The sequence below is a fragment of the Haematobia irritans genome, chromosome 1 (assembly GCF_050003625.1).
Source record: "Haematobia irritans isolate KBUSLIRL chromosome 1, ASM5000362v1, whole genome shotgun sequence".
Lineage (NCBI taxonomy): Eukaryota > Metazoa > Arthropoda > Insecta > Diptera > Muscidae > Haematobia > Haematobia irritans.
In genome coordinates this window covers 275,748,721-275,768,736 of record NC_134397.1, presented here as the reverse complement: position 1 = coordinate 275,768,736, position 20,016 = coordinate 275,748,721, and the positions used below count along the sequence as shown (strand labels likewise).

At 33.1% G+C, this 20,016-nt stretch overlaps 1 protein-coding gene across 1 annotated transcript; it reads right to left on the bottom strand.

The window, feature by feature from the left end:
- Positions 1 to 16,976: 16,976 nt before the first annotated feature.
- LOC142236632 (uncharacterized) lies at positions 16,977 to 19,916 on the bottom strand. Its single transcript, XM_075307873.1, has one exon. It carries the CDS (start codon positions 19,914 to 19,916, stop codon positions 16,977 to 16,979), a length of 2,940 nt encoding a protein of 979 aa, XP_075163988.1.
- Positions 19,917 to 20,016: the final 100 nt, after the last annotated feature.

The following is a 20,016-nucleotide window of genomic DNA, read 5'->3' as shown; positions in this document are numbered from 1 at the left end:
TAGATATTTACACCAATAACAACATGTGCACAAGGATAAAATCGTGCAATTTTACTCCAGACAATCCACACGTGCCTTCTATGTCCTTAAGAAGTGAAATCCGACATTATGGCCGCTATTTTATTTACATTTCGTAAAGTCAGCAGAGAACTGAACTGGTTGACACCGACACAAACTTATGATATTTGAGAGAAGCGCCGACAAAAAATGCATGATATTAGAGACATTTTCCTCAAGACTGCCACCTACTAACGCAGTTTCGCTTTACAGTTTCGTCCTCTTGTCTTTTTATTCTCTCTGGTGCACTGTGCTAAGGCGACTGTTAGGTTCGAGTCACGGTAGCGGTTTTTTATACCCACCACCATAGAATGGTGACGGGGGTATAATAAGTTTATCATTCCGTTTGTAACACATCGAAATATCGATTTCCGACTATATAAAGTATATATATTCTTGATCAGGGAGAAATTCTAAGACGATATAACGATGTTCGTCTGTCCGTCTGTCTGTCTGTCTGTTGTAATCACGCTACAGTCTTCAATAATGAAGCAATCGTGCTGAAATTTTGCACAAACTCGTCTTTTGTCTGCAGGCAGGTCAAGTTAGAAGATGGGCTATATCGGTCTAGGTTTTGATATAGTCCCCATATAAACCGACCTCCCGATTTGAGGTCTTGGGCTTATAGTTTTTGTCCAATTTGCCTGAAATGGTGAGTATCGGTCCATGTTTTGGTATAGCCCCCATATAGACCGATCTCCCGATTTTACTTCTTGGGCTTATAGAAACCGCAGTTTTTATTCAATTTACCTGAAATTGGAAATCTAGAGGTATTGTAGGACCACAAATACGTGTGCCAAAAATTGTGAGTATCGGTCAATGTTTTGGTATGGTCCCCATATAAAACGACCTCCCGATTTGGGGTCTTGGGCTTACAGAAACCGTAGTTTTTATCCAATTTGTCTGAAATTGGAAATCTAGAGGTATTTGAGGACCATAAAGAGATGTGCCGAAAATGGTGAGTATCGGTCCATATTCTGGTATAGCCCCCATATAGACCGATCTCCCGATTTTACTTCTTGGGCTTCTAGAATCCGAAGTTTTTTTCCTATTTGCCTGAAATTGGAAATCTAGAGGTATTTTTCGGTCATAAAGAGGTGTGCCGAAAACGGTGAGTATCGGTCCATATTTTAGTATAGCCCCCATAAGAACGATCTCCCGATTTAACTCCTTGGTTTCTAGAAACCGTAGTTTTTATCTGATTTGCCTGAAATTGAAATTATAATTTTCTTACACACTTACAAGAGATGTTAATGATTCCTCTAAAACTCAAACAAAAATGGTTCTTATAAATTCATAATCTGATATAGTCCTCATAGGTGAAATCTTTAAATTTATCTTCGGGAAGTGTCCTCAAGTCCTCAAGCCCTCCTGAAATTTCAAAGGAAACCCTAATATTTGGTTCACGGTGGAGGGTATTTAAGATTCGGCCCGGCCGAACTTAATGCTGTATATACTTGTTATACCCTTCACCACTACTGTGGTACAGTTTGTGCATTTGTATGTAACGCCAAGAAATAGTGGTCATAGACCCATCTTTTAGTATATCGGCTTAGAATTAAATTCTGCGTCGATTTAGCGATGTCCGTCTGTCCGTCTGTCTGTATATGTAATTTTGTGCACAAAGTACAGCTCGCAATTTAAGTCCGATCGTCCTCAAATTTGGCAGAGGGCCGTTTCTTGGGACAGAGACAATCGCTATTGGTTTTGGAAAAAATCGGTTCAGATTTGGATATAGCTGCCATATATATTTATCCCCGATGTGGTCATAGTTAGCGTGTTTATCAACCGATTTTCTTCAAATACCGTACATCCAAATATTTTATGAATCTCGAAAATCTTGCAAAATATCAGCCAAATCGGTTCAGATTTATTTATAGCTCCCATCATTGGCGGAGCTAGAAATTTTCTCTGGGGGGGGGGGGGCTATGCCCCCCCCAGACACCCTTCAAAATTTTGTCGAAATTTCCGAAGCGATAAATTACGCCTATTGATAAAACTTACATCCTCAATTTTATTGCGGTGTTAAAGGCAATATGCAGCAAAATCAATCAAAAACAAAAAAAAACTCAATCACAAAAATTAGTTGTATCAATTAATTTTTTAATTGGCTTTGATGATTGATACTATCATTTTTTTTTGATTGAATACATTTCAATTAAAAACAAGTAAGTAAAGTCTAAAGTCGGGCGGAACCGACTATATTATACCCTTCACCACTATGTAGACACACATTTGTGTTACCATCTCAGCTACTTAAAATTTGCTGGGAGCTATATAAAGGTTTGCATTTCCAGATACAAATACTTTTAATGGAAACAATTTTTTGTACTTCTACAAAAACTCTAGAATTAAAATTTAAATCGGCTAATGCCCTGGGATGATACACAATGTTAGTAAAAAATATGGGAAATATGAAGCGAGAGCAATTTTAATGCAATTGTACAAAAGAGATTTATGATTTTTCAGGCGATACATATGTATTCGAGATATAGGACAATTAGAGTAATATTTACAATTTTTGCTACTCAGCAGTGGCGATTTTACAAGGATATTGGTTAGATCTCGCCAAGATATGTGTAGGGCGACTTGGAGCCTTATTTAAAACTCATCCGTTCTGTGGAAATTTTGGCATTGCAGTGTGTAGGATATGGCTAAGATATGGGGAAAGCATCACAGAATTTTGTGTAAACTGTGAGAATTTTGGCCATATTTGTATTCTCTGTGGAAACTATCCAGTCAATTGGAGGAAAATCCCATTGAAAATGGGTCTAAAATATGAAACAGTCGACCATATTTCCCCAACTCTGGTGTACGTATATATGGGAGCTATATACAATCTGAACCAATTTTGACTAAATTTGACATGCATAGTTAGAATAATAATTCTGCTATCTATGCGAAATTTCACGTAAATGGGAGTATAACTTTGGGCCCCCTGGTCATATGAGTGCAAATCGGACGGGAGATATATATGGGAGCCATATCTAAATCTGAATCGATTTCAACCAAATTTGGCACAATTACCTATACTACTAAACGTACTCCTTGTGCGAAATTTGAAGCAAATCACGGCAAAACCCTGGATTTTGAGGCCATATAAGTTCAAATCGGACGAAAGATATATATGGGAGCTATATCTAAATGTGAACCGATTTCAATCAAGTGTACCAAGCATTGGTAGAATGCCAATTCTACCCTCTGTGCAAAATTTCATGAAGATCGGTAGTAAACTTTGGGCTCTGTGGTCATATGAGTCTAAATCGGACGAAAGATATATATGGTAGCTATATATAAATCTGCACCGATTTGGCTGATATTTTGCAAGATTTGCGAGATTCATTAAATATTTGGATGTACAGTATTTCAAGAAAATCGGTTGGTAAACACGCTAACTATGACCACATCGTAGATAATTATATATGGCAGCTATATCTAAATCTGAACCGATTTTTTTCCAAAACCAATAGCAATTGTCTCTGTCTCAAGAAACGGCCCTATGCCAAATTTGAGGACGATCGGACTTAAATTGCGAGCTGTACTTTGTGCACAAAATTACATATACAGACAGACGGACGAACAGACAGACAGACAGACGGACATCGCTAAATCGACTCAGATTTTAATTCTTACCCGATCAGTATACTAAAAGATGGGTCCATGACCACTATTTCTTGGCGTTATATACAAATGCACAAACTTATTATACCCTGTACCACAGTAGTGGTGAAGGGTATAATTAATTAGATCAATTAATTTCATGGTTGAAGACAAAAAATATTTTATTGTGTGTGGGAGCCGGTTCCACGACACCGCTATAAATAATCAAATAGCAACTTACCATTATTTAATATAACAAAAAATAAAAGCATTGCTTTAAGTATGTGTTTGAAAAATATTTTATTTAAAATGTGTGTTTTAAAACAGGACTAGAAATCATAAAGCAAAACATAAACTTAACATATTCATCGTGTATAAAAAATACTAAGAATAAAAAATTAAATAAAAGGCAAAAAATAAATTGAATATTATAAAACGTCTATCTTCGATTAGTTTTTAAAAATTCTCTCAGAACAGAATACAACGAAGCAACTGTCGAGAGCAGCGGTGCCAACTCTGTGGATTTTTCGTGATTTTGACGATTTTAGATGGTAAATTGGGCATGTGACGATTCATGATTTTAATCAACGTAGTTATAAATTGACTATTTTTGAAAATGTGCGTCTCAAGTTTCCTTTTAGTGTTTTTATTACGTGTTTTTAGTTGTAATGTAAATATCAATACTAAAAAATATGCTTAACATACTCTCTCTGCCACAATCTTAATTGGATTAAACACATCGCAAAGCTTGAATTAAAATATAAAACAACTGTAGCTTTGATTATTCTGGGGGGCAAGAACTATTCTGGGGGGGCATAGCCCCCCCCCAGCACCCCCCTAGCTACGCCAATGGCTCCCATATATATCTTTCGCCCGATATGGACTTATATGGCCCCAGAAGCCAGATTTTTGGCCGAATTTGGTTGAAATTTTGCATTAGGAGTACAATTAGTAATATAGTCATGTGTGCCAAATTTGATTGAAATCGGTTCAGATTTAGATATAGCTCCCATATATATGTTTTTCTGATTTCGACAAAAATGGTCAAAATACCAACATTTTCCTTGTCAAATCGCCACTGCTTAGTCGAAAAGTTGTAAAAATGACTCTAATTTTCCTAAACTTCTAATACATATATATCGAGCGATAAATCATAAATAAACTTTTGCGATGTTTCCTTAAAATTGCTTCAGATTTAAATGTTTCTGTCTGTCTGTTCATGTATTTTTGTGCGCAAAGTACAGGTCGCAGTTTAAGTCCGATCGTCCTCAAATTTGGCATAAGGTCGTTTTTTGGAACGAAGACAATCGCTATTGATTTTGGAAAAAATCGATGTTCTTTAAGATCAGTACATCCGAATATTTTATGAGTCTCGAAAAACTTGCAAAATATCAGCTAAATCGGTTCAGATTTAGATACAGCTCCCATATATATCTTTCGTCCGATTTATACTCATATGACCACATAGGCCAATTTTTAACTCCGATTTAGTTGAAATTTTGCACAGGGAGTAGAATTAGCATTTTAGCTATGCGTGCCAAATTTTATTGAAATCGGTTCAGATTTAGATATAGCTCCCATATATAGCTTTCGCCCGATTTACACTCATATGACCACAGAGGCCAATTTTTTGCTCCGATTTAGTTGAAATTGTGCACAGGGAGTAGAATTAGCATTGTAGCTATGCGTGCCAAGTTTGGTTGAAATCGGTTCAGATTTAGATATAGCTCCAATATATAGCTTTCGGCCGATTTACACTCATATTACCACAGAGGCCAATTTTTTGCTCCGATTTAGTTCAAATTTTGCACAGGGAGTAGAATTAGCATTGTAGCTATGCCTGTCAAATTTGGTTGAAATCGGTTCAGATTTAGATATATCTCCCATATATAGCTTTCTCCCGATTTACACTCATATGACCACAGAGGACAATTTTTAACTCCGATTTAGTTGAAATTTTGAACAGGGAGTAGAATTAGCATTGTTGCTATGCGTGCCAAATTCGGTTGAAATCGGTTCAGATTTAGATATAGCTACCATATATATGTTTTTCTGATTTCAACAAAAATGGTCAAAATTCCAACATTTTCCTTGTAAAATCGCCACTGCTTAGTCGAAAAGTTGTAAAAATTACTCTAATTTTCCTAAACTTCTAATACATATATATCGAGCGATAAATCATAAATTAACTTTTGCGAAGTTTCCTTAAAATTGTTTCAGATTTAAATATTTCCCATATTTTTTTACTAACATTGTGTTCCACCCTATTGCATTACCCAAATTAAATTTTGAGTCAATAGATTTTGTAAAAGTCTATCAAATTGTGTCCAAATCGAGTGATATTTAAATGTATGTATTTGGGACAAATATATATAGCACCCAACACATTTGACAAATGTGATATGGTATCGAAAATTTAGATCTACAAAGTGGTGCTGGGTATAATATAGTCGGCCCCGCCCGACTTTAGACTTTCCTTACTTGTTTTTTACTAAAATTGTGCTCCACCCTAGTGCATTAGCCAACTTAAATTTTGAGTCTATAGGTTTTGTAAAAGTCTATCAAATTCTGTCCAAATCGAGTGATATTTAAATGTATGTATTTGGGACAAACCTATATATATAGTATGTGATATGCTATCGAAAATTTAGATCTACAAAGTGGTGCAGGGTATAATATAGTCGGCCCCGCCCGACTTTAGACTTTCCTTACTTGTCTTTTTATAAATTCGTAACCATAAAGTTTTCAGTTACGAACGCTGGTTGTTGTTTTGACAACACATGGTGTCACTAAATCGTTGATTGACACTCCCTGTTCTCCCTTTAACACCACATGGGTGTTGATTCTAATTTCATGAACGCATCGTTTTGAAATGAGCACACCGTTCATGATTCATATATGAATAAATCAAATCAGGTAAAATCACGTGGACTGTACAAAATGTTTAATTAATTAAGCTTTAATTTTAATTCAATTTTTTTTTACTTTATTAAATTATATTTTAATTTGTAATATATTAAATATTTATTACCATTTATTTGTCTCACTTCAACTTATCTTTGAATTATTCTCATCTTACAAAAATTCACTTTTTTCTTTTTGATCCATCACTTCAACCTGGTAAACAGCATTAACAGGATCTTTGAAAATATTACTGGTTTTACTCTGAATATGAAATCTGTCTCCATCTATTTCTTTTCACTTTCAGAGGACCAAGCCAAGTGTAATGTAGAAATATTGTAGAAATCGATTCGATTGCAGTGTCCTCCATATACTACTTTTTAATTTCCATTTATGAAACAATTTGCAAAGTTTTAGTTTTCTTCCAGAAATAAATAACTATAATCTTTTTATTTAATCTTTATTATTTAAACCATCACATAATTAAATTTAAATGTTGTGTAATCAGTGTGTGTATACAGATATGCAAGTGTCAGTGGTTTGCATTTTTTAAGATTGAATCACCTTCAGTTTCCAGTTATTTCGGTTTTTCTTTCGGATAATTTATTTTATTTTATTTATTAAGTACTCAAACCTTTTGTAGTATCTGTATCAAAGAGATAACATTTATTTTCTATCATTATTTCTTTGCTCAATAACTTTACGTTTTGTTAGATAGTTACTTGAGAAAATAATCTCTAAAAATTGGGGTATTTATGGGGTAAAGAAGGAAAATAGTCGGTATGGTGTCCTTATAATTCCATTATTTTAAAGGGAAAACCAAATGAGTGTATGAGAGTAATGCTATAGTGACGATGATGATGATGATGACGATAGTAAGAAGTTGAATAGACATAACATGTGAATGGACAATAATGGATGCATATGCCTTTGGTCTTCTGATATATGAATTTCTTGTTGGCAATTGTATTAGAACGTATTTGTGTGCATTTTTGATAATAAAATCAAAAACGAAAAAGATTTGTATACAATTATATATTCTTTGAGATAATAATACTTAAATTTATTCAATCATTGATATTGAATCCTTAGTGACCTCAATGTTCATACAGCCATTTGCAAGAGGATTACAATTGCATTTTTGTAATTGTCCGTACGCATAAAAGTATCTTGGTCTATTATTTCATTCAATATTTACACTTTGTTCAATCGGCAATATGTGAAATATTTGTGAATTGTTTAATCAAATCAGCTTAAGAGTAAATTGAATTGCAAATATAAAGAAATGAGAATTTTCCTATTGATAAGGTAAATTAAAACAAATGAAATTATTTAAGCCAAAAATTTGGAGTTCTCGGCAAATTTAACTAATTGTATGAATCTTAGTGAAATGCCTTAAAAAAATATTTTTTACAGCATCATAGATACAATACACTAAGAAATTTTTAGGTGCATTCAGAAATATGTTTACTTGGCTTCAAAGATTTTGACCTTCCCTTTAGGATTGTATTGGCCAAAAATACTTCTTCTTTAAAATAAAGATAGGTTTTTAGGTAACTATTTAGCTTTAAATCTGTGTTCTGTACAATTAAAATTATAAGACATTTTTGCGACAAAAAATAACTTTAAACCAATGATGCTGAAAACTATTTACGTGATATTAAATATTATGCAACCTAAATTTTAGGATGCGAAATTTGCAAAATATTAAGGACAAATTTCTTTAAAGTAATGAAATTTTAATTAAAATAATGTTTATAATCTTAGCTTCAAAATGTTTTTTCATTAAATTTAGGACACAAATTTTGTAAATTTGCGTCCCTACGTTAAAGTCGCATGTCTTTGAATTAAGGCTAATTTTCCTTAAAGTAAAGAAACACATTTTTGACTTAAAGAAATTGTCCTTAAATTAACTGAAATATTGCAACTTTAGATTTATGATAAAAATGCTTCAAATAAAGGCTAAGACTTATTTTGAGGATTTAGCGTTTTTGTTTTAAAGTTTCTTTGGAATTAAGAAAACATTTTTTACTTTGAAGTATTCGTTATAATTTGGATTTTTAAACTGCCATTTGTTTGTACGTGAGTACCTTTTTTTAATAAACCGCGAAAATAGAATGAAAATTTGACAAATGAGATCTGTATCATAATTTTAATTTTATTGGTCCTAGATTTAAAGCCAGATAGGTTGCTAAAAATTGTATTTATTTTAAAGAAGCCAAATCTTTGACTCGGAATCAATACCAAAATCTTTAAGGGAAGGTCAAAATCTTTGGATCCAAGTAAATTTTGAGTGTTCTCAAAATTATTATTAGGCTGCCTTTAAACTTTTTTATCTCTAATCCAAAGTTTCAATACCTACATTAATTTTACAAATATTTCTTTTTCTTATTTTTTGAAGGAATTTGCTTTACTTCAAAGACATACGTCATCAATGACGTGTGTCTTTGAAAATTTCAAAGATTGGTGTTATAAGTTTAAACAAAACACATCTTAAGGCAACGATTATGAACTTTCTGTTAATTAAAATATTTTTATATAATGTTTTGTAATTTTCGTATACTAAAATTAAGGTAGCCTAATCTTTCAAGTTTTTTTTTCAGTGAAGGACTATTCAATATGGCACCATTAATTTTTCATAGGTAAATTTCCTTCCTATCAAACAAATTAGAAAATTCTTCCTAAGTTAAGTATACTGGCAGCCCGATATTTCAGGCTCACTTAGACTATTCCGTCCATTGTGATACCACAATCACTGAGTACTGCCCGATTCTATGTTTTGTTCAATGACAAGGGACCTAATTTTTATAGCCGAGTCCGAACGGCGTTCCACATAACGGTGAAACCACTTTGTGAAGCGTTGAAACTCCAGCATTACTGAATGGGCATAATGCACCGCTGAAAAATTTGTTAGTGAACCAACCACCAACTGGGTTTGAACTCAATTTCATCTTTGAGGTCATATATGAAAATCCTTCAGTTTTCACAATAACTTTAAATTTTCTGTACAAAACACAGTTGGGACGAGTGAAATAAAGGATTTTTTCAAAAAATATTTACCAGTGCACCGATCCATTTCTCGGCAAACGTAAACTTTGCGATAAAGTATTGAATAGAAGCAAAAGCCGAAAAACTAAAAAAAAAAAAATATTTTTTAAAGTTGTTCCCTGCACGGAAAAAATATTGTCGTGAGGCCAAATATTTGATGTCTTTAAAATACGAATTCAAATTTAGCTTAGCATAGAAGACGCATTTCTCTAATATTAAGTTTCTTTCCTTGTCCAAAAGTCGATAAACTTTTCAATGAAGTCGTATTGTCCTTATAATTAAGTGAGTTGACTTAAAAATGGGTATCATAGCATGAAAGAAAAATTTTTTGGGGTAAGGACAACTTGACTTTCATAATTAAGAAAAAAATCCTTAAAATTAATGAAATTGTCTTTAAAATTGTTGTCTTTTTGCATCTTGACTACAAAACAAAAATAGTTCAAAAATAGGACATGTTTTTCAATACCTTATTTTAAAGACGTTTTTTACTTGAAACATACCATAATTTCTACTGGAAGTCGAGTCTGAATTTGGAAAATAACGTTGTTAATACCTCGTTCTTAAAGGGCTTTGATAGCATATGAATAAAAAAGCTGAAAAAAACAAAAAATTAAAATTTGCTTCCTAGAAGCAAGTACGCAAGACCTAAGTTTAAAAGAAAATCGTATCTTAAAATTATCCTTACTTGTATTCTCCGCTTCTTTGGCTCGGAATCAATACCAAAATTGTTAAAGTAAAGACAAAATCTTTGGAACTGGGCATGCTTTCTTTTCAGTGTATTTTGTTAAAATGAATTCCAAAACACTGTAATATCATGATATTTGCAGGAATAATGCAGCGGATGCTTAAGCACACTGAAAAAAATATTGACCTTATATTGAAGATTATGCAACTTAAATTTTAGGATTCGAAATTTACGCAATGTTAAGGACAAATTTTTTTAAAATAATGACATTTTAATTAGGAGAAAGTTTATAACCCTTGTTGAAAAATTTTTTTCATTAAATTTAAGACACAAATCTTGAAATTTTGCATCCCTCTGTTGAAGTTGTAGATCTTTGAAGTAAGCAAATGTTCCTTAAAATAAAGAAAAACATTTAAATCAACTGACATATTGAATTTTTAAATTTAAGAAAAAAATGCTTTAAATATAGGCTAAGATTTATTCTAAAGGATTTGCATCTTTGGTTTAAAGTTTTTTTTAGCATTTAGAAAACAGTTTTTACTTTGAAGTACTTGGCATAATTTGGATTTTGAAACTCGAATTTGTTTGTACATGAATACCTTTATTAATACATCGCAACCAGAGAATAAAAATTCGATGAATGAGATCTGTATCCAATTTTAATTTTATCGATTCTAGAGTTAAAGCCAGGGAGGTCCGTACAGAATGTCTTTATTTTAAAGAAGCCGCATCTTTGGCTCGGAATCAATACCAAAATCCTTAAAGGAAGGTCAAAATCTTTAGATCCAAGTAAAATTTTTTTTGAGTGCAATGACTTCCACGCAATGCAAGCAGATGTAAAATTCATTGCTTCTGAGCCAATTTTGCACCTCTTCCGGATCCAAAATGAAAATTTACATAGATTTTTTGGCAATGTTTTTTTTTTGGGGGGTTTCTGGGTTTTCCAATGGATCATATTTTCTTTACAATTTCCCTTTCTTCACAAAAATCGACTTAAAGTGTACGAAATTTAACAAAAAAGGTTGAACAAGGATCAAAAACTTTATATTTAAAACTTTATATTTACTTAAATATATTTATATTCGGTCGACCCCTGGACCCTTGGTATGTATGGCGGGTATGCTAATGATTGCAAAAATTTTATTCATATTGGGCCAATATATTTCTCCAGTGTTTACTATCAAGGTCCAAAATTTTAAATAATCAACTGACATTGATATCACATTAATTACAATAATAACGTCATTAAAAAAGTCTTTGTTATAAATTTCCCACACCACTTATTTAGTATGATTTGCGTAGGGTTTTATGTAACCAGTTCTTACAGTCTATGTCTCTAAGAACTAATTATAAATTTTAATTATCTGATTTGTTGCAACATATTTGTTCTATTGAAATTCGTCATATTTCTCTGCTTAATGTTTCTATCGGTTGTTATGGTGATGCTTATTCAATTTGGCGTTCTACTTCGCTGCAATTTCATTTCAAAATGCGATCGCAAAAAATATTATTCCCTTCTTGACATTACAAAATATGTGTGAGTAATACCCCCCCAGTAACCTTCAAAACAAAAAAAGCGATCCAACAATAATTGCCAAATATACTACCAATTTCTCATTTTATTTTAGCTTTTAATGTTTAATGAAGAATTCATTTGCAAATGATTGCTTTCGAATGCCATTGCAGTTAGCAACGAAATAACATTTGTGTACGATTTTATGTATTTTATTTTGTTGCCAAATTGGAAACATCACACATCCTTCTCGTAAAGGACATGACCATTAAACACTGATTAGAAAATAAACATCCGACCAAAGGAACCGAGTTATTTCTTACGCTGTGACTGTTGATGACATAAACGGTGTTTTGATTTTCTCCTGTCATTGTCATAAAAAGGACTTTGTAATTTGAAAATTTCAAATTAACGACTTAGCTGCGAAGAGTCCTAACAACCCCACTGTCAAATAAAGTTTATGAAGGCAACCAAGAAAGCAAACAAAAAAAAGTCAAGCAGGCATCAAATACATACTCATAATTAAACTTTGGAGTATTCACAGGAAGGAGAGATATCGCATATATCCTTACACATATACGCATGTATTTCTTAGTGTGTCGTGCTTATTGCATAGGTCTGTGGATTATGTATTTCGGTGGATGGGGGGGACGATGACGGTGGTGGTGGTATCTTTATCATTTTGCCACATTTTTAGTAATTACAAATAATTGCCACACATCATGAGTACCGGAGTTATAACAATAAAATTATGCCATAATCTTAGGATTGGCATGGGCAAACACTCCCACATTTTTATTTCGAATACACTGAAAAAATAAAATTTAAATAACAGCACTAAAAATTACCACCTAATATGAAAGGTTATCCAACCTAAATTGCAGGACATACTATTTACATAATATTTAGGAAAATTTTCGTGAAAAGAAAGAAATTTTAATTAAAAAAATGTTCACTATTGAATTTCGAACATTAAACATTGAAATTCCCTTTCCTTCCTATTTATTTTAAAAAATTCGTACTTTTTTAGAATAGATTTAGCATTTTTTTCGACAAAATTTTTCTTACTCTCTAGTTAAACTATGTGAAACAAAAAAGTAGATATTACCCATTAAAAATATGAAAAAACGAGTTATTAAAAAATTGATTTGAAAGAACTTCATGTGTCGATAAGAGCTTTTAAAGTCGTGCCTTTAGAAGAACTTCAAATTTTTAGTGGGATCCTTAGGTTGAAGATAACAAAGATTCACATGTGGACTAAGCCTAATTTAAACCTGGAAAGTCATCCTTATTTTTTTTTACACTAACGTCATCCTTCGTCATTTTTTAGCAACATATCAGGCTTTAAATCTTATCGAATTTGCATTCTCTTTTCGTGGTATGTTAATAAAGCTATTCACGTACAAACAAATGCCACTTTCAAAGTCCATATAACGGTTACTTCGAAGTAAAAAATATTTTCTTAATTCCAAAAAAAAAAACTTTAATCCAAAGATGCTAAATACTCAAAATATATCTTAGCCTACATTTGAAGCGTTTTTATCTTAAATCGAAAAATCCTCTATCAGTTAATTTAAAGACGATTTCTATAAATCAAAAATATTTTTCTTTACTTTAAGGAAAATTTGCTTTAGTTCAAAAGATGTGACTTTAACGGAGGGACGCAAATTTACAATTTGTATACCCTCCACCATAGGATGGGGGTATATTAACTTTGTCATTCCGTTTGTAACACATCGAAATATTGCACTAAGACCCCATAAAGTATATACATTCTGGGTTGATCTGAGCATGTCCGTCCGTGCGTCCGTCCGTCTGTTGAAATCACGCTAACTTCCGAACGAAACAAGCTATCGACTTGAAATTTGGCAGAAGTAGTTGTTATTGATGTAGGTCGGATGGTATTACAAATGGGCCATATCGGTCCACTTTTACGTATAGCCCCCATATAAACGGACCCCCAAATTTGGCTTGCGGCTCCTCTAAGAGAAACAAATTTCATCCGATCCGGGTGAAAATTGGTACAGGGTGTTAGTATATGGTCTCTAATAACCATGCAAAAATTGGTCCACATCGGTCCATAATTATATATAGCCCCCATATAAACAGATCCCTCTATTTGGCTTGCGGAGCCTCTAACGATCCGATCCGGCTGAAATTTGGTACATGGTGTTAGTATATGGTCTCAAATGACCATGCAAAAATTGGTCCACATCGGCCCATAACTATATATAGGCCCCATATAAACCGATCCCCAGATTTGACCTCCGGTGCCTTTTGGAGAAGCAAAATTCATCCGATCTGGTACATGGTGTTAGTATATGGTCTTTATTGGCCATGCAAAAATTGGTCCACATCGGTCCATAATTATATATAGGTCCCATATAAACCGATCCCCAGATTTGTACTCCGGAGCTCCTTGGAAGAGCAAAACTCATCCGATTCGGTTGAAATTTGGTACGTGATGTTAGTATATGGTATCCAGCAACCATGCAGGAATTGGTTCATATCAGTCCATAATTATATATAGCTCCCATATAAACCGATCTCCAGATTTGACCTCCGGTGCCTTTTGGAGAAGCAAAATTCATCCGATCTGGTTGAAATTTGGTACGAGGTGGTAGTATATGATATTTAACAACCATGCCAAAAGTGGTCCATATCAGTCCATGCTTGTATATGTATTAGAAAAGACGTATTTAATATTTTTGTTTTTTTTTTGTATGATTTTATGAAAAACAAAATAAAAATAAATAAAATAATAAGTACGAGTAATAATGTAATTCAAATTGGGCAGACGACATCTGTTTCGAAGTTTCCACTTACTGGAGCAATTAACGTTTCTAATTATTAAATATAAAAACATTATAATCTTTTTGATTTGGTTTAAAACATTGTATTTTTTGATTTTTTTTTTAATTGATTCTGCATGCTTAAATTGAATCACAAACAAAATATTTTTCTTTCCGTGTTCATAGACGCATAATATAAATATCCATGTTTGTATTGCAATCTTTGGCGGGAATAAGAAGAATAAGTTCCTGTTCCCGTGTGCTGTGTTTTTATTTAATGAACAATCAAGATTAACGGCGACTTTGGAAATTTCTTTAATGTAATTTGTGTTCAATTTACAAATTCCAATATTGTAAAAGTTAAATCGTATGATGCCAAGGATAACCTCAGTTGGCTGCCTGGGTGAGGGATGCTGGGGAGCTTCAAAGTTCCGCCATGGCGCTTGTAATGACATCTTCCCATTTAGGCACGTCCTCTACCCCAGACTCATTCTGTTTTGAATAGAAATTCTCAAGGAAGTAGGCTAACAGGCGACCAAGCATACAGGTGTAGCCAAAACATGAGAACGAGGCTGCACTTAATTTCGTTTCGCCATACAATTTATGGTTGTTACATTTAAGCACATTAACAAAATAAAAAGGCATGTTATTGTTCTTGGTTTCCAAAGAGTCGGAGAGAGAGAGATGGGGCAAACAGAAAAAAAAAAACAAATTCCGTAGTGGAAGGGGTATAACATTGGCATGGAACCGGAGCATAAAGGTGACTCCTTGTAATCCTAAACAAAGCTTATACAATATGTTCATTCAACTTTTATTAACCCTTGATTTGAAAATAACAAAACATCTTCCTGTATATGCTTGTTTGTTTGTGTGTGTGTGAGTGTGTAGCCATGTGTGATGGTTATGTGGTGCGTGTATGCGAGATAGCAAATATGCGTGTAGAATGTCTTGGTTGGAGTTGATCCAACGTTGGTGCTTAAGGACACTTTTATTTGTGATCAATTGATGCACACTGGGATAACCAGGTTTAAGGGTAAGAAAATGAACCTCATTATTTGTAGTTGTAAGGATATAAGACACCCCCAATTATTATGGAAAACTAAGCTCCTGGGAGATGTAAGGATACATAATAGGGAAATATGTTTTTTTTTTATTAAAGTAATGTTACTAAAAGGTGAAATAATTTACATTCCATTGTTTTGTGACCTTTTAATATAAGTACACTGAGAAAACAAATAAAACAAAAATTTTATAAAAAATTTTCAAATGTGTCTACAATTGGAAAAGTCTGTTTCATTAAACCGGGTCTGCAGGAATTCGAAAATATTAGTAATACAGAGAGAACAGGTTCCGAGAGAACAACTAAAAGGCTGTCCGTCTCAACTCATTGTGATTCCCAGCAACTGCACCTTTCGAAAACTTGCATTTATAAACTTTAGTAAGAAAAAGTTTTCTTACAATAAAGAAGTAAAGGACTGTCCGCCTTAACTCATTGTGATTCCCAACAACTGCACCTTTCGAAAACTTGCATTTATACACTTTTTATTTATACAAGCTTCCTTAAAATAAAGAAGTTTTTTTTATTTATTTCCAAATTAATTTTATACAATGATATTGATCTTCCCATGCACATGTACTTCCTAAAAATAAAAACATTTTTATGGAGCTATGTAGAACTAAAAATGTGCTCAAAAAATCGAACCCACCAGAATAGGAAATGTAAGGTAACTTTCGAAAATTGCCGATATGAAAAAACAAGTAAATATTTGTCGACAAATTCAAGATAATTTATTAGACATAATTAATTTTTTGCACTTGCTAACCCAGCAATAAAATTTGGAAGTTCTTCGAAAGGCACAACTTTAAAAGCACTTCCAGAAGATGCACTCCCAATGATGTTCTTTATTTTAACTACCCAGCAAGTTCTTTTAATTCAACTTTTTATATCTTGGTTTTTTCATACTTTTAATTGGTAATTTTAGCTTTTTTTTGTTTCAAATAGTTTAAAAAAAGAGTAAGAATTCATAAAATGGTACAAATTATTTAAATTTTGTCGAAAAAAATGCTAAATCCAATCTGAAAAAATTGTGAATTTTTAAAAATATTTAAGGTCAAACGTTTCCGATAAGCGTTAGAATCCATTACAAATTAGTAGTAGTAGTAGTAGTAGTAGCATCTTTATTTCATAATTTTCATTATATATATACATGGTATAAAACTTGTGATTTTAAATTTTAGTTATTTGTTTTGTTTTTCTTACAAAAAATAAATAAAGCGAAACAAAGATTTACGGCTATGACATATTGTCGTCGGCCGGAATTTAATTTTAAAATTTTGTGTATAACTTTAAGGGTTGCACATATATGAATATCAAAGTAAATTAGGAATACTCTGACATTATCAGCTTCCTGTATATAATTGAGGCTGCAATATATTTGACCAAGTTTCTCCAGTCAAGATCCCCTCTTCCATCTAGGATTTGTACAACTTCTTGCTCGGACAAGTATGTTTTACAAAAGAATTGAGTCCTCTGGCCTCTAAAAATTGGACAAACAGCTAAGAAATGGTAAAGTGTCTCTCTCTCCGAAAGGTTGCAAAGCGAACATTGATCATCTGCATTGCGATTATGTGAATTTAGATATATTAAGTCCACACGTGCCTTGAAAATCAATGTAATCTCTCTCAAGGTATAACCTCCGGTGAAATATAGTTTGCCTCTATCTGGGTCTAAGTTTCTGTAAAAACGTGATGTGCTTTGCTGAGCTCTCTGGATCGATTTTTCTCTGTTAACCCGGCACAAGTTTTCCAGCAACAAATCAACTGTGCTATTCCAAGATTCCGATGTCGTGGATTCTCTTAATAATGGCATGCCCAATTCATTCAATAGGTTATTGATGTATTTGGCCCAAAAGAGATTTTTTCTAATTATTATTAGGGTCATTTGATGAGGAAGTCTTTCTGCAGTATATTGATAAATAGTCCTTAAGATGTATCTCAAATGAAGCTGAAGAGTGTATAGATGACTTTCTTCCATTCCCGTTTCGATGTATAAAGCGTAATTTGGTGTACATTCTGGTAATCGTAGAACTAGTTTAAGGAAGAAGCGTTGAAGCTGGTCAACTTGCTCGAAATTTCCATATCCCCAAATCTGAGCCCCGTATGTCTGTACTGATCTACATGCTGCCGTGTACAGATTCCATTTTTGTTCAAGTGAAATATCGTCCTTTCTCAAAAAATTATTCCATGTGCACTTTATAGCACTTTTTGCTTGGTTATTTCGAGCCTGGATATGTTTCGAAAATTTCATCTGTGGTGTTAGTATTACTCCTAAATACTTGTAGTCTGGTACTATTTCAAGTCGTTCCCCTTGATAGATCCACGTATTATTTTGGGATACTCGGCCTCCTTTGCGAAAGATCATAATTTTGGATTTACTTGTATTAACCACTAAATTCCATTTATTGCAGTATTCCTCTAATTTATTAATCATAGTTACAAGGACACTAGGTTCTTCAGCTAGCAAAACTATATCGTCAGCATACAGTAAAACCCTAATATTAATGTCTTCTATATACAGTCCTTCACCAAGTGACTCGCTTAGATCATTGATATAGAGGGAAAACAGTAAAGGCGATAGAAGACAACCTTGCTTTACACCTGACTGAGTTTCAAAATAGCTAGATAGCTCTTTCCCAGTCCATACTGCGGACTGCGTATTACTATATACAGCCTCTATCATTTTTACATATTTCAGTGAAATTCCCATTTGGTGTAGTTTAAAAATGAGTAGATTTCGAGGTATTTTGTCAAATGCAGCTCGAAAATCTACAAAGAAGGCATATATTTTCTTCCTTTCTTCCAGTTTAATATTAACAATGGCGGCTAAGTTGTATATATTGTCCATTGCGGAGTAATTTTTTCGAAAACCAGCCTGGTGTTCATCCATTATACCATTTTCTTCAGTCCATTGTAATAACCGCTCGTTGAGAATTCCCATGAATATTTTCGCTGCGGAGTTCATGAATGAAATTCCTCTATAATTAGCTGCATCATCCAAACTACCTTTCTTATGAATCGGAAAAATAATTGACTTTTGGAAAACTTCATCCATTTTACTATTAGAGTAAATGTTATTATATATTTCGGCTAGTTTGGTCAGAAATTCATCGGTTGCGTTCACGAAAAACTCATATGGGATTCTATCCTCTCCAGGAGCTTTATTTGGTTTAGTTTTACGCAACATATGTTTTATTTCGTCCACGGTAATATCTGAGTCCAATATATGATTTTCCATTAGGTTTGGTGCATATTCTATACTCCTGTTAGATTCTTGTGATTGTAGCAAGGTGAAAAAATGATCTTTTAGAGCTTCAGCAGAGAGAGAGCTACTTATTTGAAAGTTCTGGTCATTTATTAGTCTGACTAAACTCCACCATTCTTTTCCATTTGATATATATTTAAGCTTCTCAACAATTTCTGCATAAAATATTCGTTTGCTTGTTTCACATATATCCTTATATTTCTTTTTTGCATTCAGATATTTTACTTTGTCAGAATCCTGATGCGTTTTCCGAAACTTTGATAAACATTCAAATGTTGTTTTCCTCGCCCAGTAGCAACTACTATTAAACCATTTTTGTTTTGGCTCGAAATGTTGTATACTATTTCGCTGGACTACTGATGCAGTAATTATATCTGTCATTTCTTTGAGGCATGTAATATTTTTATGTTCAAGAAAATCGTTTATATAATAAAAGGCTAAGGCCGTGTTATATAATAAAAGGCTAAGAGAAATAGGTAAATGGTCTGACCAAATTTTTTCTTCAACATGGAAATCTTCTACGTACTGAAGAATATTTATATCCACAGCGCATATATCATTAACTGAAGTGCCAACATTACTCACATATGTTAAGTTGCCCTGATCATCGCCTTTTGTTTGGCCATTGAGTATTATCAGATTCTGCTCGTTACAAAAATCAATATATTTTCTTCCATTTAAATTCACTTCGTTATCTAAAGATTTCCGCATCCCCGTGTATGCCCGAAAGTAGTTCAAATACAATTCTACTATGTCTTGCTGCAAATCTCCTATTCTGACATTTATATCTCCAATCAATATTATATTTTCACATTTTTTCTCCTCGAAAAACACCTTCGCCCGTTCGAATTCCTGTCTCCAATCGGCGCTTCTTATGTAAAGTGGTAAGACCATGAAAGATAAATTTTCAGTTTGGAAATATGCCCCACAGAACTCTTCGTTGGAGAAAAATTGATAGCGTAAACCAAATTTTAATATTGATTTCTTCACCCCAAACATAATGCCCCCTACTGCTCTGCCAAATCTATTTGGTTTCTTAGCATATATCCAATGTAAATTATGTTCTGGGAAATATTTCTCAGCTTGGTGTATGTTAAGT